Here is a 24,175-nt window from a genome sequence, read left to right as displayed (position 1 = left end):
CGAGCCGGGCTCACGATGAGGCCCCTCGGACTCATGCCGCAGCGGCCAGGCATCCTGCCCGCTCAGACTCTTCGCCTTGGCGCCCTGAATGTCCGGCCAGCTCGGGTGCGTCGATCAAGGCACATTGCGCATGCCCTTCCGAGCCTCGATCTACTCCACATCTTCAACACCGGGCTGGCCCTGCTGCCCCTGGCCTACGAGCCCGTAGTTCTGCCATGCCACACCCAGAACTGCGGCGACCAGGTCCACAGAAGGTAGGTACGGGCCAAGGGTATGCCATGCCTCCGCCAGGGCGATCAGACCTGGATGAGGCTGCAGACTGGAGATCGCCACCCTGGTAGCCTGCCCCGCACGCATTTTGGCCTCCCCTCAACCCCCTTGCAGCACCCTGGATCCTGTGCTGCGGTTGGAGCAGAAGGGGATCAACCCCCAGGGCGTCGTGCTGTGCCTGGGCCTCCTGGTGTACCTCTTCGCCACCCCTGGTGTCCTCCCTGGCGCGATCGACACATACATCAAGGCCCCGCTCCAGCGACTCCGTGCCCAGCCCTACTGCAGCGAGGACTTCACTGTCGGCAAGAAGGTGGCCAGCGGAGGGTTCGGGACGGTGTACAGGGCTGAGATGAAGGACCCTCGCCGCCCCGGAGAGACCCGGTGAGTGGGATGCTGGTGTGGGGCTGGTGCAGGTGGCGGCGGGAGGCTGCCCGTGCTGGGTTGCCAGTCCGGCAATACCATGCGGGTGTTGCTGCCGTGAGGGAGGAATGGACTTCTGGAAACAGCTCCCCCAGGCTTCTGTGTGTCTCCATGTGAAGAACTGGCATCGTTCCCCAAGACATGGGCTGGTCATGCTTGGCCACCATGCTTCTCTGAGCTCTGTTGACTCACCCTTGGCCCCCCCCCTCCTCCAATACAAAGGCCCGTGATCCTGAAGAAGGCCACCGAGTTTGGCGAGGCCGAGGCGTGGATGAATGAGCGCATGGCCCGCACCAATCCCCTGGCCGTGGCGGACTTCGTGGCCGCCTTCACGGAGTTCCCCAGCGCGCGCACCGCAACCGACCCGCTCTGGCTGGTGTGGCAGTTCGAGGGGGAGCACACCCTGGCGGAGCTGATGGTGCGCAAGGATTTTCCCCAGTGCCTGGCGCCGCTGCTGTTCGAGGACCCCAGCGTCGTGCCACCCGGCGTGGCCGGCCAGGTGTTCCTGCTCAAGACCGTGATGCAGCAGTTACTGGAGGGCCTGGCGGCCTGCCACTCCACAGGTGCCCGGCTGGCCTGCCTGAGACTGGAGGCACAAAAAAAGGGGTGGGGAGTCCTGTGAGAAGTGTCATGTCCTGGGGATGCCCTCCTCCACTCAACACCTCTCTGCTGTCGCCTTCCCCTGCGGCCGCAGGGATCGTGCACCGCGACGTGAAGCCGCACAATTGCATCGTCTCCACCGTGGACCGCCGCATCAAGCTCATCGACTTTGGCGCGGCGGCCGACCTGCGCATCGGAATAAACTACGTGCCGAACCAGTACCTGCTGGACCCGAGATACGCCCCGCCCCAGCAGTACATCATGTCCAAGCACACACCCAGGTGCGGGGCAGCTGGCGGTGGTGGCATGTGGGTTTGTGGCTATGGAGTATGTTGCCTGGGGATGACAGGGCCCGGATGAATGTGCGTCCCAGGGGTCATCAAGTTGCCTGCTGGTGTTTGCGATGCGCCATTGCATGGTGCTAGCCACCCCAGCCCTTGCTGCAGCCCAGCTGGCAGCCAGCACTGCGCTCTGGGGCTCGGCGCATGTTTCTATGGCGGCGCCCCAACAGAACAGAGTCGCCTTACCGGCCCAGACGGGCATCCTAAACACCGCTCCCCTCAACCACTCCCCCTCCCCCCACCCCCCCTTGCTCGGCTGTGCAGGGCACCTGCGGCCCCGGTGGCTGCCCTGCTGTCGCCCGTGGTCTGGGCGCTAAACTCGCCAGACAGATTCGACATGTACTCTGTGGGAATCATGATGCTGCAGCTGGCCCTGCCGCCGCTGAGGACGGACAATGCCCTGGTTGCATTCAACAAGTGAGGACGGCGCGGGGGTGGGCCAAGAGCAGCGTGGATGGCAAGCTCGGGGGCCTGCATGTGTGTTTGGGGTTGCAGAAGCGGGTCTGTTCACGTCATGTTGCGTACCTGGCCCAATGTCCACGCACCCTCCCACCATGTCCCGTGTTTTCGCCTGCTCAGGCAACTGGCGGACACATACAAGCACGACCTGCGGGCATGGCGTCGGGCGCGGGAGCGGCGAGGAACAAAGGACCTGGCCGCGGGGCTGGCCATCCTGGATGCGGACGGGGGGGCGGGCTGGGACCTGGCGTGCAACCTCGTGCAGTACCGACCTGAGGACAGGTGAGGAAAGCGCGGGATCAGGGGCCCGTGGATGGATGCCGTGGGTGTGTCCCAGCATGTCTTCTGAGGGCTCATGTGGCCCCCCCGAGCCATGTCGAGGGAGTGGCATGCGACGCTGGCGATCAAGTGCAGCGGCTCGGACAGTGTTGATGCTTCAAGACAGAGTGGTCCTCCAAGAATCACGCCCAGCACCAGACACCCTCTCACCCTCCAGCCCCATCCCCTCCCCCCACCCCACACACAGGCTGTCGGCGCAGGGCGCGCTGCGCCACCCCTGGTTCGACACCTCGCCCCTGGCCCGGTTGGGGTCTGCCTTTGGGGACCTGACGCAGCGGGTCAGCCAGGCCACGACCGGCCTGGGCGGGCAGTGGCTTGGGGAGGTGATGGCGAGGTCGGGCACTGCCGCCAGCGGCGGCTTCACGGAGGCCCAGCTGAGTGAGGAGCTGGAAGAGGACGGGGAGGTGTGGCAGGCGCCCCCAAAGGTGTGTGCGTGCGGGGCGGAAGGTTGGCGTGCCCTGTGATGGGGGCTTCGACCCTCTCCTGGGCTGAGAGGATGGAGGCCTGCTTTCCATCGGCTCTCGCGCAACACTGTCTCACGCAACCCACCCACACAGGACATCTCGAGCACCATCGCCTGGTGGCAGCAGCGGGAGGCGCGGCTCCAGAAGGCCGCACGCGTCCAGCAGAGGAAGGCTGCCAAGCAGCTGGTCAACCTTCGGAAGGACACGCGAAACACGGTGAAGGAGATCAAGAACCGGGTGTCGCTGCTGTACCCCCTCCTGGGCGGAAGATCTGGCCGGGAGACGGGGGAAGGGACGTAGGATTGATGATTCTTTCCCATTCAACAGGGCCTGGGCCACGCATATCACTTCACACCCCCTGGAGTACACACCAAGGGTGTGTTTGCATTCTTTACATCAATGCTGGTGCTGAGCCTGAGTTCTGGGGTTCGATGCCCCCCCTGCCATGCCCCTGTGTCGACCGTCCAGCCCTTTTCCATTCAGTTCGGTGTCCTGGCCCTTTGATTCTCAGAGCAGCGTGGATCATCACAGTCCGGGTGGCGCTGGGGGCCAAGGGCAGCGGGATTTGGGGCCACTCCAGGCAGTGAACCAGGACGATGACTGGGCTAGACAAAGGCTGCCAGGGTCAGGGAAGTGGCAGGGAGAAGGGATGCATTACCGCAGCAACTGACCGCTCAAGGGAAAACTGACGGCGAGGGGAGGGCACGGCCCTCCGCTGCGCTTTGGACCGCACAGTCAAGGGGGGTGGGGGTGCAATGATGAGGACGGTGGGTGGGGTGCAAAGGTTTCCGGGGCTGTGGCCGGGCAACATAGAGTGTGTGTATGTGTGTGTGTGTGTGTGTTCAAGCGGAAATGTCAACGCAATGAGGCGAGCGGGGCCTGCATTCTGGGGTCCTGGGGCCGCGAGTCGCTGGACCCCGGCTGGGGCCGGGGCCTCGCCACGCGGCTGGCGCCATCCAACGCCGTTGCAGGCCTCACCGAAGGCGGTCGCGCTCGCGCGCCGCGCCGCGCTTGGTGAAGACCGAGGCGGTGGAGCTGTAGCTGTCCCGCCAGCGCGTGGTGGGGCTGCCGATGAGCGCGGTGAAGTCGGGCCCCGAGTACGCCGGCGGCCCTTGGGCGCCGGCGGGCCGCGGCGGCCGCCCCGCGGCCAGGGGCAGGCTCAGGCTGCGCATGGAGGCCATGCCGGCGCTGCCCGAACCCTGGCCGCCGCCACCGAGGGGCGCGGGCGCATCGCCGCCGCGCCCGTTGCCCGCGTCGGCGTCGGACAGGCCGCCCAGCCAGCTGCTGGGCGGCGTGGAGCCCGCCAGCACGGCCTCGGAGGAGGTGCGGCGCAGAGGGTTGCGCTCCCCCGCCGCGAAGCTGACGCGCTTGGAGGCCAGGGGCGAGGCCAGGGTCTCGTCGCTGGAGGCGCCGCCGGGACCGGCACCCAGCGCGTCGCTGGCCCCGCCGTCCGTCGACTCCCCCGGCTGCTTCAGGCAGGAGCGGCGCGAGAAGGAGGGGCGGCCGGGCGGGCGGCCCACGCCGCCGCGCGGCGAGGCGGCGCCGCTGGACGGCGCGCTCCACCCCACCAGCTCCGACAGCGTGCCGATGGAGCGGGAGGGGCGCAGGGAGGCCAGCGCCGGGTTGCTCAGCGCCATGGCGCGCGCAGCGGGCCAGATCCGCCACGCGTCCGCCTGGGGGAGAGGGGGGTGGAGAGGAGGAAGGGTGGGTGGGTGGGTGAGGGAGCAGCCGGTGGAGGGTGGTAGTTCGTGTTTGGAAAGAGGGGTCAAGCCATCCCGACCGAAGCACGGCTGGTGCCTGTGCCAGCACGCTCGCCAGACCAGTGGGCTGGCCTCGGGGTGGCTTGTTCAATGATGTGAGAGAGCACCGCATCCCGCCCTTCGACAAGAGGTCTCTCACCTCACGCAGTCGCTGCCCACCGGGACACAGCCGGCGCCGCACACACCCATGCCCCTCGCAGCCACAGCCCAGGGCATTGCATGTCCCCCGCCACAGGCCATCCAGCGTCACAATCGCCCCACCTCCGCCCTCCCTTCCCCTCCTCTCCAAAACACTCACACACACATATTCCTGCTCACCCTGGCCTGGTGCAGGTCCTCCGCCACGCAGTCCTCGTACCAGATGGGCTGGGGGTCGTCCTCGCCCAGGGTCACCGTGGTCAGGCCCATAAGCGTGGCGACGTCGCAGTCGGTGAGCACGCGCGCGCCCCCGCCTTCCCCCGCGGAGAGGGCGGGGGCCGGCGGCGCCGCCTCCTCCGCCCGCCGCGGCTTGAGCAGGGACCAGAGGCGGGATGCGGAGGGCGCGCGCACGGGCGCGGGGCGCCCCGCGCGCCCTCCCCCCCCCTGCGCCAGGCGCGCAGCCAGCTGGGGGAAGGTCTCTCCGCGCGGCAGCGTGTCGGCCACGACCACCGAGGCATCGCCGCGCAGGCGCGGCCCGAGCGCCTTGAGCACGGCATGCGCGGCGGTCTTGGCCGGCGCGGCGGCCGCAGCGGCCAGCACTGCATCGACGCCGGCTTTCCACACGGCGTCGGAGGCGAGCACGATGCGGCCGCCGGCGGGGGGCAGCATGACCGCCACCACATGTGGCACAGCCAGGAGGGCGGGGCCCACGCTGAAGTCGCCCAGGGAGCGCGATAGCGTGACGCCGCCTGGCCAGACGCGGAGCGGGCCTGTGCCGCGCGAGGAGATGACGGCGGGGCCGCCGCCGGCGACGTCCAGCCGCGCCAGGGTGCACCCCGCGGCCAGCAGGCGCTCGCGCTCATCGGGGTTGCTGGCCACCACGTGCTCGCGCGTCAGCGCCACGCGCCCCGCGCCCGTGTCCAGCACCGCGCGCGAGTTGCCCACCGACGCGCAGGTCACCAGCTGGCCAATCTGGAGGACCAGGGTGGCGGTGGTGCCCCCCGTCGCCCCGCGGGCCGCGAAGCGACGGTCGATCTCCAGCAGCGTCTTCACCATGGCCTCCTGCACCGCGCCGGCCCAGGCCGCGGCGCCGTCCACACCCTCCACCATCTCGGGGACGGGGAGGTAGGCCTCCAGCACCGGGACCAGGCTGGACTGGGCGAAGGTTGAGGCGGCGTCGCCATTGTGGCCGTCGAACACGGCGAAGAGGTGGTACTCGGGGCCCGTCGTGGGGCTGCAGGGATGAGCCGGTGGGGGTGCGGGTGGGCGGTCAGGGCCGAGGGCACGGGCACCCGACGGCCCCGCGGTCCTCTGGTAACACACTGAAAATCATCCCTGCGTCCCGTGAACCCGCACGCAGCGCACCTGCTGGCGTCCGCATCCCGCTCGAGGCCGCCCCAGACTTGCAGGAAATTGCTGGTCGGGGACTCGGAAGCGGTGCCCACCACCGACACGCCCTCACCGTCATCCAGAGGCCAGGCTCGATGCACGGCTATGATTCGGTCCTGCAGAATGCCCGGAGGTAAGCTGTCGCCTGATCCTCGCCGACGGGAGACGAACCCTGAAACCCTTCCCACCACTTCCCCCGGCGCACCTCTCCCTTCTGCCCCGAAATCTGTGCCTTGACGTAGTCCGTCTCCATCGCACAGTTTCTTGTTCAGCACATGATGGTTAGCCCGGTTGGGGGACGCTGCTGTGCTCGTCGGGAGTCTGGGCCTCCAGAGTTATTGCCGGAACTGTTGCGACTACGGCGCGCGGGGCACCCGATGGAGGGCGTGACCCGGCGTCCCCAAGATTTGATCTCGGACATGGATGCCCCCGCTGCCCCCCGGAGTGAGCATGTTCACATCAGTGGCAGTGGCAGGGGGGACATGATGTGACATCGGGCAGACCAACAGCGTGCCCTCGGTGATGTGCATGGGAACCACTTCCCCCCGCGGCCCCCGCGCCGACAGCCATCGACGGGGTGCCCGCCCCGGCTCGGGATCCGGGGCACGCCTCAGAATACAATGGCCTTGATGACCACAAAGAGCACCAGGATGCCGATGGCGACGAGGAGGAACATGATGCACACCGCCATTAGGCCCTGCTTCTGCTTCTTCTCGGCCTTGGCCAGCTGCTTCACCCCCTCCGTCACCTGCGCGGCGGTGGCCTCCATGTTGTAGTCGATGCGGTCCAGCACCGTGCCCTGGTCGATCACCAGCACCGACAGGTCCTTCATTATCTGGGCCAGCTCGTGGATGCTGGCCACGATGCCCGCCACCTCGCGGTCGCGGTCATCGATCAGGGCGCTCAGCGTGTCGGCCTGCAGCGCCTGCTGGCTCGAGAAGCCGGTGTCGTAGTCCCCGTCCCGCGCCGCCAGAGCCAGGCCGCCCAGGGCGCCGCCGGGGGCGGCGCTGCCCGCCTCGCGCCGCCGCAGCTGGGCCAGGTAGGCCTTCTGCTGCTTGCGGAACTGGATGGACAGCTCCTGCAGCTCCGCAGCCAGGGTCCGCTGCAGGTTGCGCTTCACCTGTGCATCGTGGCGGGGCGTGGGAGTAGGGGGGGGATGGGTAGGTGGATGGGGAATTCTGAATGTGTCGGGCAGGGATCTGAGCACCAGATGTTGTGTATGAAGCAAGAGACTTTAAGCATGTAAACAGCCGGCCTCTGGGGCATTGATGCTAAAGGTCGACAGAAGGGGATTCTGTAGTAAGGTAGACTCTACCTGGATACACAAAAGCAGCGGACGCTGCAGACCCAGTGCGTGATTGCAGATCAGGCAACATTCCGCATCGCACCTTCTCGTCGGCCTCGTTCTCCGACGGCACAGACCCAAACTTCTGGAGACGCGCCTCGCAGCGTCGGAAGAGCTTGGTGATCTGCTGAGTTGTCACCTCCACCTGTTTGTGCAATGGCATTTGGAGGGGTGCACCATGTTAACCTGGAACGGCAAGTACTCCTGCACCGCATTAGATACCAACGTGGATGGGTCCAGCAACCTCGCCGCAATGACAACTGCCCCCCATGCAGCTTCCCTCATGACGAACCAAGGTAAACCACACACCCCTCCCTGCCACGTATGCTGCACCTGGATCTCGTCGTCGTTGCTCTCGTCAAACCTGCTGAGGGTGGCCCGCCCATGCAAGCCCCTCAGCTCCGTCATCTCGGTGCGTATGGTGAGCATCTCGGCTCGGGCAGCTTCTCGGAAAGTGACGTACTGAGGCGGCTCGGGGCCTACCTCGGCGTCTGACATACCCCCCAGCGCCGATGCCATGAGCCGCGCCGTCTCGTTCCTGCGAGGGAGCCATGGCGTGGGCCAGGTTTTGAGGGGTGAATTGACGCCATCTCTGCCTGTTTGGCACAAGCCAGCATCCCTTGTCCTCCAGACCCTGCTGCGACGCCGCAGGACCATCTTCCATGGCCGCCTCACCCATCGAGTGCTGCTGATGACGCTCCAGGTGAGAGGAGGGGCCTGCTGCCCGCACGGGCGTTTCGACGGTACCTGAAGAACACGTCGCTGCGGTTGCGGATGGTGCCTACGGGGGCTGAGCCACTGGTGGTGGTGGCCCGTGAGGACTCAGCCTCGCCTGGCCCGAACCTCGGGCGCATGGAGCCAGGTCCACACCACGCTGATGGCACCGGTCCTCTGATGGATCAAAGCTGCCCCGTGCGATCAGACTCTCAGACAGATTGCGTTCCGAGTGTCGGGTGAGGCAGGTACCGATCCCCACTTCAGACAGGATCGCAGCGAGCCGATCACCGAGTACTCAAGTCCTCAGATTGCAGTTAGAAAAGATTCGAGTCCGTTGTGAGGAGCTTCGACGGTCTAGCGAGAGCTAGGTCGCCACCTCGCGTGATAGGTATCTGGTCGTCGGCCTTGACTTGGAGAACCCGCACAGGGCGTCCACTGGATGAGAATTATTCCTTGCTTGTGCTTGTAGAGTACCAGACTCGCGTTACAATTTACCCACCATGCGCGAGGGACTTGTTTTCAGCAGCTACACGCCTCGTCGGAAGTCCGAGCACTGGTCGCGCGCGCAGGACAACTACAGCTGCAAAAAGCTAGCGATTTTCCCGTATTTTGCATCCGACACCATCGTATTCACGATGCCAGCCTCGTCTGGCCGTCCAAGTACCAATGTTGATGAGTTGGCAAGGTGCACCTGGCATCAACAAAGTGCTGGTTTTGAAATGACCAATGGCGGTCTGTTGACGTGGGTCCTATGCAGGAAGCGGTTGGGCTGGTGGGCTCTGCCGAGGCAGGAGAAGGTGAGGGAGCAGTGGAATGGACGCATGCTTTACCACGTTATCTCAGAGAAAATTCTTCCCGCCTCGCTCTCGTCTGGCGGGCAGCTTGCTGGTCAAAAGGGCCGAAAGGGGCAAGGCGTATCACGTGATGCAAGAGCAAGGGATTGCTGCAGGGCATGGGATGGGGGAGGGCGGGGTCAACACCGGCCACTTGTGCCGGAGGGTGGGGGAGTGTGCCCGAGGGCGGCAGGCACGCACGCTACGTGGCACAACCCATCGTGTGACGAGGGCGCAGGAGCTTTGTTGGGAAGAGTCTGCCGCGTTGGCTACGACAGTGCCCTCTCCACCGTGCCATCGATGGCGCAATTGCCCAAATCTCTCGAATCCAAAGCGTGGGAGGACAGGCCGCAGGCGGGTTCGGGGTCGAACAGCCCCGTTAGTCGGGCGTGAGCCGACTCCTGAACCTCCTCGACACCGATGTCGTGCCTATTGACAGGGGGAGAGGGCCGCCGTCGGCGTGGTGAACACGGGAGCGCCCATGCCGACGACACCTCGCGCTCTGTGGCGACCGGCCCCGCATGAGTTGTCAAGGAACTTTTCCTACCAACCTCTTCCTGCACCCCGTGCACTCCCACCCCCCACACACCTCCCCCCTCCCTTCGCACCTGAGGTGGCGCAGGGCCTCCCGCGATCCAAACCCCAGGCTGTGCGCTTCGCTCTCCATGGAGGCCGAGGTGGTGAGGGTGGGGCTGGACGGCTGGCCCGCCGCGGCCGCCGCCCGCGCCACGCGCCCGACGCCCGGGGAGATGCGCGCCGCGCGGCGCCGCCGCTCCTCCCTCCTCCGCGCGCTGGCGGGGTCCAGCGGGGGCAGCGCGCTGCCGGCCTGCGCGGCCTCCCCCTCCTCGTCGCCGCGCTCCTCCTCGCCCGAGGCGTCGCTGGCGGGGGCCGAGCGCCGTGCCGCGGCCGGGTCGTAGCGGCGGTGCAGCTCCGCGACAAAGGCGGGGTGCTTCACGCCGGGGGGCCGCGCGGCCGCGAAGGCCGCCAGCGCGTCCTCCACGCCCATGTCGTGCACCTGGCACAGGTAGGAGCAGAGCACGAAGCCGGTGCGGTTGAACCCGTAGGCGCAGTGGATGGCGACGTAGTCGTCGGGGCGCTCGGCCCAGAAGGCGGCCGCCGCGGCCGCGACGGCGTCCACCGCCGCGCGGGGGGGGATGACCTTGGCCACCAGCTGGACCTCGATGTGGCGCAGGCCGGGCGGCAGGTCGGCGCCGTACAGACACTCGTGGTTGGCCAGGTCGATGATGGCGCCCACGCGTCGGCCTCGCGCCGCCTGGCCCTCCACCAGCCGCGCCACGGTCAGCGGGTGGGCGCAGGGCTGGGGCAGGGACCAGCTGTCCATGATCTCCTCCGACATCGGCGTCTTCATGGGCAGGAAGCGGGTGGGCCCCACCGGCTCGCCCACGGCCCTGTATTCACCCTGGGGGGTGGAGAAGGGGGGTTTTGGAGGGAAGGCGTGATGAAAAGGGGCCACTGAACGGGGAAGGGAGCGACGGGGCCGAACAGGGCGGCGGCAGGGGTGTGGCATACATGGTGGCAGGGAACGGCGAGGAGCCTGGTGCCTACTCATTCGTGCCGCACACCACCCCAAGGGTACCTCATGCCCTCGATTCTCCTCTATTCTGCTCCACATGGTGTATCCCAAGCACACTCAAGCCTGCCCTCAGGCCCAGGCACAAGCCAGCCTGCAGGCAGGTCCTCACACGTCCCTTTTGCACGCACCCATTTCTGGAGCTTGGTGAGGACAGTGGGGGTGTCCTCCCGCCCACTCCCCTCCTCGTCGGCCGAGTACCGCTGCTCGGAGTCGGGGTCCGCCTCAGGAGGGGGATTGAAACCCAGACGCCGGATCCTGGACACCAAATGCTTGAAGGTTCTGGACAGGAGGGGGGGGGCGTTCATCGGCGTCCCAGCAGGTGCTGCGCGCCTGGTGGACGCCGGAGTGTATTCAAGTGCAGCTTAGGTTCCGGCTGCCCGTCAAGCAGCGTGTTGCAGGGAACCTTGCATGGCCAGGAGGGTCGACGAGAAGGGACCGCCCCGCTGCCCTACACGACGGAAGACCTGGCGCGCTGCGACGAGCTCCAGAAGCTTGTCATAGAGTGGGAGGCACAATTCTGCTGTTCGAAGCAGGACCACAGTGTAATCGACCCCAGGCCCCATCGGTTGTTTGTGACAGAGGTTTCGTTGCCCCTTGAGGCCGCCCCTCTTTCTTTCAAAACTCGGCAGCTTCAAAAAGCCTGTCCGGCCGCTGGCACCCCTTCTCTTCGTTCATGTTCATTTACCTGGACTAACTCTCATATCACCGCCATGGTCCAGTTCCAGCTCCCCGCAGCGGATTGGAAGGACCGCCAGACCCAGCTTTACGCTGCGGGCGCGGCCACCGCCGTGCTCGGAGGTGCCCTCCTGGCCAAGCGCGCCCTGCGCCAGCGCAAGCCCTACAATGGGTCCTACACCCCCGAAACCCTTCCATCCGGCGCCTACGATGTCATCATCGTCGGAGCAGGTGGGTTGTTTGGGACCGGCGCAGGGGGGTGCGGCCGTGATCAGGCTCACAACTTCTGATTCGAGCCCCGAGCGCGGTATCATTTCTGTAAATCCAATACCCCCCAGGTCCCTCTGGATCCGTGGCTGGCTGGTACCTGGCCAAGGGGGGCGCCAAGGTGGCCCTGCTGGACAAGGAGCACTTCCCCCGCGACAAGATCTGCGGCGACGCGGTGGTGACCCCCGCCCTGGCCATCCTGAAGGAGATGGGTGTCTTCCAGGAGCTGGTGGACGCCGACGAGATCAAGCTGGCGGACAACGGCGGCTTTGTGTCCCCCTCTGGCCTCGCGTACATCGGTGTGTTGTGTGTGGGGAGGGTTCCCGTGGCATGCTGAGCCCATTTGCCAAGCCAGCACGCATAATTCGGAGAAGCACGATGCAGGATGTGAATCCTGGTCATTCTGGTGTTCCAAGGCGCTGGCCGGCGTCACTCACAGCACCAGCCCACACTGCTTCCCTCGCACCTCAGGCAACTCCCAGCACAAGCTGGGCACCGCGGCCGCCGGCGCCGTCAAGCGCATCCACCTGGACGACCGCATCGCGCGCGCCGCCGCGCGCGCCGGCGCCGAGCTGCGCGAGGGCTTCGAGGTCGGCACCGACGTCACCTTTGACGCCGAGGAGGGCCTCTGGACCGTCAAGTCCGTGGAGGTGCGTGTGGTTGGTTGAAGTGGAGTGCAGGGGAGATCTGGGGTGGCTTCCGTGGTGCCCAGTCCAGACAGGATCCTGGTTGATCACTCACTTCGTGCATGCCCACCCCTTCCCCCATCCACACTCCTCTTGCAGCAAACACTCATGCAGTCTGTTCCCACAATCCTCCCCCCTTCCAGGGAAAGGCCGTGGTCGGCCGTGTGCTGGTCTGCGCCGACGGCTCCACCTCGCGCCTGGCCACGCAGCTGGGCCTGTGCACCGCGCCGCCCCAGGGCGTGTCCTCCCGCGCCTACATCGAGGGCGGGACGCACAACACCGACTTCGACGGCGTCTGCTTCTACCCGCGCTGGTCCCTGCCAGGCTACGCCGCCATCTTCAAGCACGCCAAGGACGAGCTGGGCTTCTGCTACTACCTCATCCCCTGCGGCAAGAACGCCGACAAGGGCCAGCTCGGCAACGTCACGGTGCGTCGAGTGGGGGTTGTGTACCAGGAGGAGGGGGATGAGAGGCAGGGGCGGGTGTCGGGGGAGTAGGTGCCTGTGCAGGGGCTTGGCAAACCTGCATGCCCTGGGAACAGGGGAGCCTCTCTGCTGCCTCGGCCTCCACAGCCTTGCACCGCACACCTCCTCTCGAGCCAACATCCTTCCTCTGCCCAACCTGAAAACCTCAACAACCAGGCTGACGACCTGAAGCGGTTGCACGAGGACGCGCTGAAGCGCGACCCCTTCATCTCTCGCGCCGTGGGTCCCAAGGCCAAGATCGAGCGCATGCGCGCGGGCTCCCTCCGCATCGGCAGCCAGGGTGAGTGTGTGTGTGGTGGGGGGGCGTGGATTCAAGGAGGGGACTCGAGGGGCGTGAGGACCAGTGACCCCGGGGACATTGCAAAGGGTGAGGATGTCGCTCAGGTCCCTGCACAGTGCTTGGGAGCTCCTGGGGTGGCAAGCTGGCGTGTGAAACCTACGAGGCCCACACTCGCCCCCACCTCACCCCACACCACATGTGTCATCATCCGTCTGTACTCTGGGTTTCTCCACACCCTTCCCTTCCCCCTCCCCGTGCCCACACAGGCGTGCCCGCCAGTTATGCGGACCACCTGCTCATCATCGGCGACGCCGCGGGGCACATCGATCCGCTGACGGGCGAGGGCATCCACACCGCCATGATGGGGGGCAAGGTGGCCGCCGAGACCCTGCTGGAGATGCGCGCCGCGGGAGACTTCTCCTCCCGCTCCACACGCCTGTACCAGCAGCGCTGGATGGACCTGTTTGGCCACGACTTCAAGCTGGTGGGCTTTGTTTGTGTCTTGGGGGGGGCAATGCCGGCACCCGGCTGGGCGCGGCTTGAGGAGTTGGGTGTGGAGCTTGACAGCTGTGGGCATGATTGGTCTTGGATTTCATCCTCCCACCTGGGTGCCCAGCATCGTGGCTCCCGTCGATCCCCTCCTGTGCTCATGGTTCAGTCCACAGAACCTTATGGCCCGGGCCCTCAGCCACTCCAAATGGTCACCCCACTTTCTGGTGTTCTCACCCAGCTCCCTGTCTCGATTCTTGCGCCTCCCTGTCTCGATTCTTGCGCCTCCCTCTCTGACACTCGCCGCAACCACCCTTCCCACTACACCTCTCCCCCCTGTTTGCCCACACCTGCAGTCCCAGAAGGGCGCGGAGCTGCTGTGGAAGTACCCCATCATCATGGACGCGTGCGCCTCTGAGGCTCAGCGCCAGGGTGACGCCATGATGAGCAAGTGGGCGGAGGTGATGACCAACATGCGGCCCAAGACCTACTTCCTGCGCCCCGACGTGGCCTTCAACATGTCCCGCGCCATCGTGCGCGAGCTCTGGAACCAGAAGGTCCTCAACCGGCCCTCGGCCTACGTCCTGCAGGAGCCCGCCGCCAACGGCAAGGCGCACTGAGGGGGACGAGGCGCGTGGGTGAGTTCCACCCCGCCGGCGGGGCAGGCCAAGTACTCCCCTGCCACCGTGCGACGTGGCCCCTGTCGTGTCGTGTCGTGAGGGGATTCAGATGGCCAGGCCCAGTCAGAGTTCATGTTGCACTTCCGCACTAAAAACCGTCCCTGTAATCACACATTTGAGTTGAGGCGCGCCATTCGGGCACTGGCAGACCACCCACAGGGGGGGGGGGGTCGGCATTGGCCACGCGGCACCGCACCAGTGCCTCCTGCACTGTCGCGGCACGCTCGGGTACTGGCAGAGTGATGCCACAGCGCCGCCCCATGATGGCCTGCCTGCCGTCGATGCTCCGCAGCGCACATTGCAAGCCCCGGCCGCCGTGCCGCTCCGCATGCACGTACGCCCCTCCTTTCTTTCCTAACTGTGCCACCAGTCCATGAAAACCAGGCCCAGGGTGGCCAGGAGCATGAAGACGAGCAGCGTGCGCTGCGCGCCCTTCCCCGCCGCCACCGTCTTGCCGAGCTGCATGTTGGCCGCGCCGATGTGCCCCGTGGCGCGCACCGCCTCGGCGTACAGCGCCTCGATCTGCCCCGTCTGGTGCGCCACCGCGGCCGAGAAGGCCTGGTTCAGCCCCGCCACTTCGCGGACGCTGGCCTCGGCCTGGGCCACCGCGCCGCTCAGCTCCACCAGCTCGCGGTGCAGGGCCGCCGACTCGGCGGGCCGCTGCTTCAGAACCTGCTGCTGCCGCTGGGATGCCGTGGAAGGGAGGACGGTGGACGCTTCAGCGTGGCCCAAGGTTGCAAAGCCGCGGCTGGGCGGGGCCTGCAGCGGGGAGAGTGGAGTGCGAGCCCCGCGCTGCCGCAGGTCCGACCCTCCGTGGCCGTCTGGCGGCAGGCCTGGGATTGCCGGATCGCTGGGCGCAACATGGCCGCCGCCAGCCACCGCCAGACTCGCTGTCGCCGGCGCGGCCTGACCATCGCACGCCGGGGGCTTGGCGCGCCGTCGCCGGCGCAGCACCGCCAGCTGCTCCTCCTGCTGCCGGCGCAGCGCGCGCAGGCGGTCGTAGGCCGCCGTCGTGGCGCCGAGGCGCTCGGACAGCGCCAGCACGGCCCCTGCGCGGTGCGCGGCGACGTCGGGCGTGCCGTCCCCCGCGGGGGCACCCTCCTCCAGCAGGGAGTGCAGGCGCTGGATGTTGGCGGAGCAGGCACGCACGATGGAGCCGATCTCGCCCTCCAGCCGGTCGCCCTCCGCCTCGGACATGCGGCCTGAGGGGAGTGGAGGGAAGGGGGGAGGGGGATTGGAGTGTGGAGAGGCCGTACCGGATATGAGAGGCGAACTGTACACTGTAGCACTTCAGGAACGAACCCAAAGTCACCTATCTGGGCGTATGCATACTGGTTCACACGCAGGAAACGGCGGAGGGCCGTGATGTCGTGGGCCTGCAGGGAAGAGGGAGGAGCACTTGGTCTGGTGGATGGGACGCTGCCGACACGGCAGGACCAGACGCTTCCTCAGTCCCAGAGCACAGGGGCTCGACTCCACAGCACCAAACGCACTATCTCATTGGCGGCCTTGGTGAAGGCAGTACGTGCTGCCAGGGATCGTAGGAGCTGGGCGGCTTGCTGTGACTGACCCTGGCTCTGCTGTATTCAGGAGGGAATAGCCTGCCGTCCTCTTTGATCCAGTGTGGACAACCTCCCGAGGCAGGCGCCAATGCTCCGCGATACCAACATTCTGCATGATAGGACTCACCGCCTGGGCTCCGTTCTGTGTGCTGCGCTGCTCCACAAGTTGTCGAAAGTGGGGGGTGACGTCGAGGACGACCATCCCTGCGTGCACAGGTGCAGGCAGACCAGAACGCGCAGGTCTATGAGCGCATAGTTTGGTTTGCAAGAAAAGGTCATGTGTGTTGGATCAGCTGTCTCTTCTCACAAGTCTACAGAGGTAGACAGGGTCACAGATCGGTGATTCAGTCCCGGCCAGCGCAGCACACAATTCAGGCCCAAGTTCCGGGAGTATGGGCCACCTGGCTTTGCAGGACCAGGCTGTGCCTTGGACTCGACGGCCTACATGCAAAGGTGGGAGACCAATCCAGAGGAATACCCATTAGATAACTAGAGGACAAACCTCGGCGGTGTGTCTGGACACAGAGGAGCATGTCGAGAGACAGACATTGATAGGTGCTCTTCATAGGCACAGGCGGTGCGGGGCAGGTAGTCCAGCCTGGGCGCTTCCCCGCCCATGCGGCACCATGCATGGCGTCAAAGGGTTCTTCAACAGATGCTACCCTGATATCCGGTAGATTCTCCGACACCTCGGTGCGTCCTGCTGCTCATGCCCGAGCACCCTGCCCATGCAGGGCTTCGGAGATGCCCATGACTTGGCCCCCGGTCCAGGGTCCACGGCTGCAGTGTCCCATGTACACTTCCCCCCTTTGCACACCCCACATCTGACATACAGTTCACCATGGATCCGATCCTCATCCTCCCCGCCGTCCTGATCGAGCAACTGGTAACCAGCCTGAGGTCCCTGCACGACGTCGCCGCCGCCCGCCTAGTCAGCCGAGCCTGGCGCGCCGCAGTCTCCTCCGCCGTTCGGGACCTGAGGCCTGTTGCCGGCGCGGACGTGGCGCGGCTGCCGGCCGCCTTTCCCCGGACGGCCTCCCTGACGCTGACGGCGCGCCCCGCGTGCCTACCACACCTGGGCAATCTGGGCCGGCTGCTCGCACTGCGCATGCTATGCCTGGTCTCCACGCGCAACCGCCAGCGCTTGGACTGCGCCGTGCTGCTGCCGCTGGCGGACGGCCTGCGCGAGCTGACCCTCTCCCACTTCCAGCTGGCGGGGCGCGCCACCCTGTCGCACTTCTCACGCATGCGAAACCTGTCCGTCGGACGCTGCGGCTTTGATCCTGGCGACGGCGCCGCACGCGCGTCCGAGGCCCTCCTGCGCCTGCCCCGCCTGCGCTCCCTGGAGGCCCCGCTGCACGAGGTGGGGCCTGACCTGGCCTCCCTCCCCCGTCTCACGGCCCTCACCCTGACCGGGGTGCCGCACGGTGAGCTCCGAGGCGCGGCCTGGCTGGGGGCGCTGCCTGATCTCGCCAGCCTGTGCCTCGTCCTCGAGTCGGATCTGGCCGCCGTTTCCTGGAGGGACTGGGTGGACGGCTTCCTGGCAAGACTCGTGGTTGGCATGCCTCGCCTGCAGCACCTCACCATCCTGGGCTTGGCTGGCATCAGCGAGGCGGGCATGGCCAGCCTGGGTCAAATGGCGGCGCTCCGGGAGCTGCACCTGGATGTGGAACCCACGCTACACACCTTGCTGGGGTGAGTGAGGATCGACTTGGTTTACAGTAGCGTTGGGGGGGAGGGGTTTGGCAGGGTTACTGTGGGGAGAGGGGGAGAGGGGAGGAAGTGAAGTCCGACAGCTGTGCCAGGGAGGGGTCGGGGAGCAGAGCAACGTGCCTCTTGGCCATCCCTGCAGGGTCCCCTGGGACGCGTTCCCACACTTCAACACGCCAACAACCTCTCCCTCCTTCCAGGAAGAGGCACTCCCCGCTGCAGAGCCTGGGGAGCCTGCGACAGCTGCACACCCTCAGCCTGTCCCACGTCGACTTCCTGCGCTCTGGGAGCGGCGCGCTGAGCACGCTGCCCGCGCTGCACCGCCTGACCCTGCGGGACCCCGCCTGCCTGAACGACGGCGTGGCGCACGCTCTGCGCTTCCTCCCCCACCTCGCTGAGCTGTGCATCACGGACTGCAGCTGCCTCACCGACTGGGGCATGCACGCCCTCCTCTCATCCCTGCCCAGGTTGGGCGACTGGGGAAACGCGGTTGAAAATGAGGGCCCCAAGGGCAGCACTCTGCGGATCGGCTCCTTTCAGCACTCCTGCCGCCCACACTCTGTCTCGTGGAGGAACCCGCCCGCTTCATTGTCACCTCCTCACCACCCAACCACCACAGGCTGCAGACGCTGTCCCTGAGGTCTGGCTGCTCCAGGATTTCAGATGTGGGATTCCAGAAGCTGGGGACCCTCACCCACTTGGAAAGCTTGAGCCTGACTGGATTTGCCAAGGTCTCTGACGACGGCATTGCTGGCCAGCTGATGAGCACGAAGGTAGGCCTTGGCCAGGCCCGAGGGATTGTGGTGCCTTCATGCCGAGCACGTCCGCTTGTACCCAGCCCAGGCCTTGACTGATTCGGACAATGATATATCAGTGCATCTCCCCTCTTCCCCTTCAACACCCAGACCCTGAGGCAGGCGGACTTCTTTGACATGAATGTAGGAGACATCAGCTGCAAAGCCCTCGCCACCTCCGCGCGGGGTCTGGAGAAGGCAAAGCTCCAGTACTGCTGGAACCTGACCTGCAGGGGAGTGGACGCACTTCTGGAGATCCCAGACCTCCGCTCGCTCATGCTGCACGGATCAGAGGCAGTAGGGCGTGGCACGCATGCCATCCAGAGTGCACGCTTTGCCACAGTGCTGAGCGACACCAGGGTCCCACCATGGTGGGTGGGGTCAAGTGGGTAGAAATATTTGCCGCTGTGGAGCCACGACTTGCGGAACTAACCATGTCCAAATGAAATTGCAACCTGCAAGCTTGAAATTGCCCTTACGATACTCAGAATGTTGTGTAACGTGATTTAGGTGGGCCGCCAGCACGTGGCCGCCCCCCGAAGATGCTCGTTGCCGGCCGGCACCGGGCGATCGATCGATCACATGGGATGCACCTGTACTCGCATGCAGCTCACACGGCTGGGGCTGATCCGAACGAGTGCTGGGACATTTTTAAAGGATCAAAAGCACCACTGAGTGCCAACCTCTGTGAGGCATGCGCTAAACGAGTCAGGTGCGGGAAGCATGCCCGACGAGCGCGGCACAGTTCGGAATGGATTGCTTGGAGACTGCGCGTGGCCCTCCAAGAATCAGGCATCTTGCACTTTCATTGTAATGGTTGCTTTCATAGCTGGGTCACTGTATATGGTCCCTGGCGTCGGTAATGTCATCCCCGGCGACCGAAAGTTTCTCTCAGGTAGGGGAGGCTGTAGTCCTCTAGTTGGAGGATCCTGGATCGAACAAGCGCTGATACAAAGAGCTCAGGTGACATTTGATATAACCCGTATCGTAGGAAGACACCTGAGTACAGCCCACTCGGGCACGGAACCAAACGGGGGAGCGTGTGCCAGCTGCGACGCTGATCCTCAGCCGGCATCCGCAAAAGTCCTGGATGGTGCTTGGGCCCCTCGCAGTCACATCTTTGACCAATTTACGTGAGTCAATGGATTGGAGCGAACTAGACTGTGTTTCAGGTTGATGTTGTCTCGATCTCCTGCTGCCCAGGCATTTCCCCAGGCGCTGACAAGACCTTCCCCTCGCCAAGCGCCTCAGCATAGAGGAAGCCGACGACATCAAAGCCTACGTGACCGACACCTTACGACTTACAGACCCCTCCACCATTCCGGACGGTTCCCCAGGTCCTCAGGTGCTTGTTGATTGCACATCCTGCCTGGACGTTGCTTGGGGTGTAGGTGACGGCCCCTGCTCCCATCTCCCCTGCACCTCGACTCTCAGACTCACCCCTCAACACAATCACGCTGCACCCCTGCAGCCAACCCAGGACATCCTGTATCGCATCGAGCCCATGCCTCCACCCAAAGCTGCAGCGGTGGCATACCTGGATGGGCATGGGCCGGAGCCGGAGCGTTTTGCCCATGTGATCACCTACCGCGGCACAGCCAGCCCACGGGACATCATGGAGTACCGGGTGAGCTCTGGATTGGCCTCCGCGCGGATGGCGCTGGGCGTGTTGCTCTTAATATATGCAGAGCTGGCAGGTTGCCAGCATCAATCCATTAGGTGTGGCACTCATGAAATTCATGTGCAGGTGGGTCCCCTCCCAGTCAGCAACACCACCACCACCATCGCCCTACGCGCCCCTGGTGAGATACCCTTTGTGAAACACCCCGTGGACTCCATTTCTGGCGGATGGGGACAAGAAGCCGTAGGCAAGGTGCGGTCGGCTAGGAGGTCCTGGAGGTTGCGAGTCCTGCTGGGTTTGCTCAGTCTCAGCATGGAGCCAGGGACAGGCTTGCAGAATGCGGGTGAAATTACTCCTGCATACAATTCATTGTAGAATTTCTATCAAGTGTCTGAAGTTCCCCTACCATTTTCATCCAACCGAGTGCAGGGCGCGTTTGAGCTCAAGGATATTTTCCTGAGCATGACAGGAGGTTATTGCTATGCCTCTTGGGTGGAGGATGTCTCTGACCTGCCAGAGCCCTCCAACGTTACAGCCTTCGACGCCCGAGGCATACCAGGTGATTCTGTGGTCAAGCCGGGCACCCAAGATCTGGCTGGTAACGTGACATGGCGGATGAGCTCGTGGCTAGCATCACACCTGCACCCTAAACAACCACGATCGCAGTCCAAAGGCATCCTTGTGACTGGACTTTCCTGTCCTGGCTGGAGTACCCCGTCCTACAGAAAGACATGATGAAGAGAGTAGCACTGATCAAATGGCAGTTTGTGCCTGAAGGGCGTGGAGGGGAGGAGGCCTACCTGCACCCCCTCCCCCTCTCTTTCAAGATGGATCAGACTGGTGAGGTGCCGAGTAGTTGGAGTGAGGCTGCATGCTGTTTGGGCAAGGAGTTCGTCCTTGCCTCGGTCCAAGTCAAAGGCCACTCGGCCAAGGGTATCAACCTGTGGCCCCTGCTCACAATCCCATCCAGACCCCAACCCAAGCTTGTGGAGAAACTTTGATTTTGAATACTGCCATCAGGGACCTTTCGACACAGCAGCTGCCCTTCTGGAGGCCTTCAGCGATGGCAGCATCACGGTGAGCTGTCATTGTAGCTGTAAGAACCTGGTTGTGCACAGCACTTCTGTGTTCGTTTGTTGTGGCAGCGAGGGGCAATGCAGCCACTGCCCTGTGACTGCTCGTATTCAGTCATTCTCCAAACCGCTCCCTGGCAGAGGTGCTCTGCGCCGGCCTTTGGGACGCCCGGGTACGACTACACCTGGGCCACCACAGATCCCCGCCGACTCCGGGCCGGAAATGTCGAGCCCGGGCCCCGCCAGTACTCGCCACGCGGCCTGCGCTTTGCCATCAGCTCCACGCGGCGTGCGTGGGAGGGTTCGAGTTTGAATCAGTCCTAGCCCTGGGCAATGCATGCTGTGCCTATGAAGCTTCTTCCCCTCAGCACTGCTCTCAAAACAGCCCCATCTCCTCGCGCTGGCTGCAGACACGGGCAGGCGCTTCCGGTGGTTTGGCTGGGAGGGGCATGTGACGCTGCGCGGCGACACTGGCATCGCCCTGCACGACGTCACCTACAAGGGCCGCCGCATCCTGTACGAGCTGTCACACCAGGACATGTACGTGTCGTACAGCGGATATGGAGGTGAGGTGGTTGGGTGTTTGTGATGGCACGGGTGGTGAAGTGGAAGCAGGGATTTGTTTGGCAGCCAAAGGGTTCGGTCAGGCTGCGGTGCTGCCCGTCACCTCAAGCCCTGCAAAGCTCGATCTGAATGGTCGCTGAGGGAAGCGTGGGGTTTTTGCCCTTCATCGCAGGGGACGGCCAGACGTTTTACCTGGACAGCGCGTTTGGCATCGGCCAGAACACCAGGGCACTGAAGAGGGGGTACGACTGCCCCTGGAACTCTGCCTACCTGGGAAGCGGTGAGTTGGGATGTGGAGCGGAGGGTTTCCTCACAGTTGCAAAGGCTCCCTCGATGTTGGTGGAGACAGCGGGTATGTGGCACACCAGGCCGTGTCAAGCTGGGGCTGTACTGCTGGGCAGAAGTGTGGCGCTGGGGCCCAACTGCCATACACTGCCCGCCAAATGAGGTGACACCCCCCCCTCCCGCCCTCGCATCAGAGCTGCAGTATGGGACGGCTGGCGCGGCCCGGCAGGAGGACGTCATCTGCATGTTTGAGGACGACATGGCGTCACCCACCTGGAGGCACACCCACGTCGGCGACAGCCGGGGGCCGCACGCCGACGGTGCGCGGGCGGTGGAGTTTGTGGTTCGCACCGTGGCCACAATTGGGAACTACGACTACATGTTTGACGTCAGGTGCGCCGGGGGTGGGGGGGTGTCCTTTCCACTGCTCTGCGTGTGAAGCAGATGGGGAGGTGCATCGGATACTGCACAGAATCTTGCTGGATTGGGAGGGTCAGGGCGCTGCTGGCTGCTATTCTATGCTGATGCGTTCCATCCAGCGCTGAAAGTATAGCACAGTGTCGCTGTCCGGCCACCGACCAAACAGCACGGCGCCCACTCCCTTCCAACACCACCCAGGTTCAAGCGCGACGCCTCCATCGAGGTCAAGGTCACCATGGCCGGGTACATGTCGACGCTGTTCTTTGACCCTGGGGGTGGCACCCGCAGGGACACGCCCTTTGGCACTCGGGTGCACACCAACGTCCTGGCCAACCTGCACGACCACCTTTCGGGCTGGAAGGTGGACCTGGACGTTGCTGGCGTGAACAATACCTTTCTGACCCAGGTGACGCGGGTTGAGGGACTGCGGCACGCCGCTGTGTGGTGCTCGGGTGTGTGAGAGGGAGGCTTCTCTCCAGGCCAGTCATCCTCGCAACTGCCCCACCCAACACACTGCCCTGGCGCCCGACGACCCTGTCACAGACGGTCAAGGCCGGCACATTTGCGGAGGCGCTGAAGGATGTCGACCCAGGTGCTGAGGCGCCGGGCTGGATATCGGAGCCTGTTCTCAAGTACATATCCACTCGCCGCCCCGACAAGGAAGTCGGGCTGGTGATGAATGCCAGCCAGCCCACGGTAAGTGACTGTGTGGGGGGCTATCGTGTGGATGATGTTGGAGAGGAAGGGATAGTGCCTGTTCCGAGGTGAATTCTCGCTTGGCATACAATCCTTAATCCATCAATACCTCCCCTCGCACAGGTGTGGCAATTTGTGAACGAGAAGGAAACCAATGCGTGGGGCATGCCACGCGGGTATGTCATCCAGTCTGGTGTGACTACCGCCCAGCTTCTGCCGCCGCAGCATCCTCTGACCAAGGGTACGGGGTGTGGCTACTGGGGTTTCGAGTGCAGCGTGGGGTCGTCCCATGATTGAAGAGTTGAGTCGACGCCATTGGTGCATTGACTGGATACTACTTATGGTTTATAACCTCATATCCTTAGCTTTGTATCCCCTTTATTCTCTTGCTCTATCCCTCGCCAGCTGCGGCATGGACGAAGTATCATCTTGCCGTGACTCGCAGCAAGGACAACGAGTACCGCAGCCATGCTTCCATGTAGGTTGTCACCCCTGAGATGCTGCACATGACTGGGATCGGGTCCATGCGTGAAGGTCCCGGGCACTGGCTAGACATATCTTAACTACCATTTCTACCTTTCTTGCAGGTACGACTTCTTTAATCCAGCTGATGCCATCGTAAATCTTGACAACTACCTTGATGGTATGGTGTGAAGTGAGCTTGGAGGAGAAGAGTCTAGCATGGTACTTGACCAATGCATTTTCTCACCTTGACATCAGGCAGAGCAAGCATTCAGCCTCCCAGCCCTGCGTCGAAGCAGTATCAGACTATCCATCCTCTCAACCTCCCTCTCGCTCTTTTACAAACAGGCGAAAGCGTGACCAACACTGACCTTATTGGCTGGGTGACAATAGGGGTGCAGCATATACCCCGGGCAGAGGATGTACCTCTCATCTCCAACTTTGGTGCAAATTTCTATATCAAGGTGAGGTGCATAGCGTCGAGCTGCCGGGATCATGTTGGTTGCCTGGGTGAGACACTCGTTGCATCTCTTGCCATGTCACCTGATTGTGCTGCCTGCAGTACTCATCTTTCTGTTCCCTCGAAAACACCATGCCTTGTGCAGCCTTGGAACTATTTCGACAGCATGGAGGCCATCGACACTGATTCTGACGACACAGACGAATGGGAGAGCTGCCTTCCCGACCTTGAGGGCGCCAAGACGTACAAGTGGTCCTTCAACTAGCAGGCGCTGCACCCCTCTGAGGAATTTCCTGA

At 64.3% G+C, this 24,175-nt stretch overlaps 10 protein-coding genes across 10 annotated transcripts; 3 read left to right on the top strand and 7 right to left on the bottom strand.

Annotated features, from left to right (window-relative positions):
- Positions 1-15: 15 nt before the first annotated feature.
- On the top strand, positions 16-3,193 carry F751_0589 (Serine/threonine-protein kinase stt7, chloroplastic; the record flags this gene model as incomplete). The annotated part of the gene is made up of 8 exons (XM_011400156.1): positions 16-254; positions 385-651; positions 913-1,253; positions 1,385-1,571; positions 1,896-2,048; positions 2,211-2,372; positions 2,617-2,854; positions 2,987-3,193. 8 exons carry the CDS (start codon positions 16-18, stop codon positions 3,191-3,193), a joined length of 1,794 nt encoding a protein of 597 aa, XP_011398458.1.
- F751_0590 (hypothetical protein) lies at positions 1,200-1,484 on the bottom strand (the record flags this gene model as incomplete). The annotated part of the gene is made up of 1 exon (XM_011400157.1): positions 1,200-1,484. One exon carries the CDS (start codon positions 1,482-1,484, stop codon positions 1,200-1,202), a length of 285 nt encoding a protein of 94 aa, XP_011398459.1.
- A 674-nt stretch (positions 3,194-3,867) lies between the features above and the next one.
- F751_0588 (putative protein phosphatase 2C 5) lies at positions 3,868-6,433 on the bottom strand (the record flags this gene model as incomplete). Its single annotated transcript, XM_011400155.1, has 5 exons — positions 3,868-4,359; positions 4,462-4,566; positions 4,972-5,031; positions 5,296-6,025; positions 6,369-6,433. The coding sequence occupies 5 exons, from the start codon at positions 6,431-6,433 to the stop codon at positions 3,868-3,870; spliced, it is 1,452 nt and encodes a 483-aa protein (XP_011398457.1).
- A 357-nt stretch (positions 6,434-6,790) lies between these two features.
- Positions 6,791-8,379, bottom strand: F751_0587 (Syntaxin-42; the record flags this gene model as incomplete). The annotated part of the gene is made up of 4 exons (XM_011400154.1): positions 6,791-7,105; positions 7,569-7,670; positions 7,859-8,063; positions 8,273-8,379. 4 exons carry the CDS (start codon positions 8,377-8,379, stop codon positions 6,791-6,793), a joined length of 729 nt encoding a protein of 242 aa, XP_011398456.1.
- A 965-nt stretch (positions 8,380-9,344) lies between these two features.
- On the bottom strand, positions 9,345-10,974 carry F751_0586 (RNA/RNP complex-1-interacting phosphatase; the record flags this gene model as incomplete). Its single annotated transcript, XM_011400153.1, has 3 exons — positions 9,345-9,504; positions 9,684-10,495; positions 10,798-10,974. 3 exons carry the CDS (start codon positions 10,972-10,974, stop codon positions 9,345-9,347), a joined length of 1,149 nt encoding a protein of 382 aa, XP_011398455.1.
- A 405-nt stretch (positions 10,975-11,379) lies between these two features.
- Positions 11,380-14,171, top strand: F751_0584 (Conditioned medium factor receptor 1; the record flags this gene model as incomplete). Its single annotated transcript, XM_011400151.1, has 7 exons — positions 11,380-11,575; positions 11,683-11,910; positions 12,083-12,261; positions 12,441-12,725; positions 12,939-13,062; positions 13,329-13,546; positions 13,908-14,171. 7 exons carry the CDS (start codon positions 11,380-11,382, stop codon positions 14,169-14,171), a joined length of 1,494 nt encoding a protein of 497 aa, XP_011398453.1.
- On the bottom strand, positions 13,655-13,951 carry F751_0585 (hypothetical protein; the record flags this gene model as incomplete). Its single annotated transcript, XM_011400152.1, has 1 exon — positions 13,655-13,951. One exon carries the CDS (start codon positions 13,949-13,951, stop codon positions 13,655-13,657), a length of 297 nt encoding a protein of 98 aa, XP_011398454.1.
- Positions 14,172-14,585: 414 nt separating the features above from the next.
- On the bottom strand, positions 14,586-15,995 carry F751_0583 (Syntaxin-81; the record flags this gene model as incomplete). Its single annotated transcript, XM_011400150.1, has 4 exons — positions 14,586-15,433; positions 15,544-15,607; positions 15,725-15,808; positions 15,921-15,995. 4 exons carry the CDS (start codon positions 15,993-15,995, stop codon positions 14,586-14,588), a joined length of 1,071 nt encoding a protein of 356 aa, XP_011398452.1.
- A 446-nt stretch (positions 15,996-16,441) lies between these two features.
- F751_0582 (hypothetical protein) lies at positions 16,442-17,413 on the bottom strand (the record flags this gene model as incomplete). Its single annotated transcript, XM_011400149.1, has 1 exon — positions 16,442-17,413. One exon carries the CDS (start codon positions 17,411-17,413, stop codon positions 16,442-16,444), a length of 972 nt encoding a protein of 323 aa, XP_011398451.1.
- F751_0581 (Primary amine oxidase, lung isozyme) lies at positions 16,635-24,143 on the top strand (the record flags this gene model as incomplete). The annotated part of the gene is made up of 17 exons (XM_011400148.1): positions 16,635-17,488; positions 17,704-17,970; positions 18,123-18,276; positions 18,409-18,668; positions 19,549-19,642; positions 19,769-19,924; positions 20,348-20,477; positions 20,958-20,995; positions 21,133-21,280; positions 21,402-21,557; positions 21,728-21,835; positions 22,035-22,233; positions 22,459-22,666; positions 22,804-22,956; positions 23,080-23,149; positions 23,767-23,882; positions 24,024-24,143. The coding sequence occupies 17 exons, from the start codon at positions 16,635-16,637 to the stop codon at positions 24,141-24,143; spliced, it is 3,231 nt and encodes a 1,076-aa protein (XP_011398450.1).
- Between the last annotated feature and the right edge of the window lie 32 nt (positions 24,144-24,175).

This window comes from Auxenochlorella protothecoides (assembly GCF_000733215.1).
Source record: "Auxenochlorella protothecoides strain 0710 unplaced genomic scaffold scaffold108, whole genome shotgun sequence".
NCBI classification, from domain to species: Eukaryota; Viridiplantae; Chlorophyta; class Trebouxiophyceae; order Chlorellales; family Chlorellaceae; genus Auxenochlorella; species Auxenochlorella protothecoides.
Note: the sequence above shows the minus strand (reverse complement) of the source record. Positions and strands in the feature narration are given on the sequence as shown.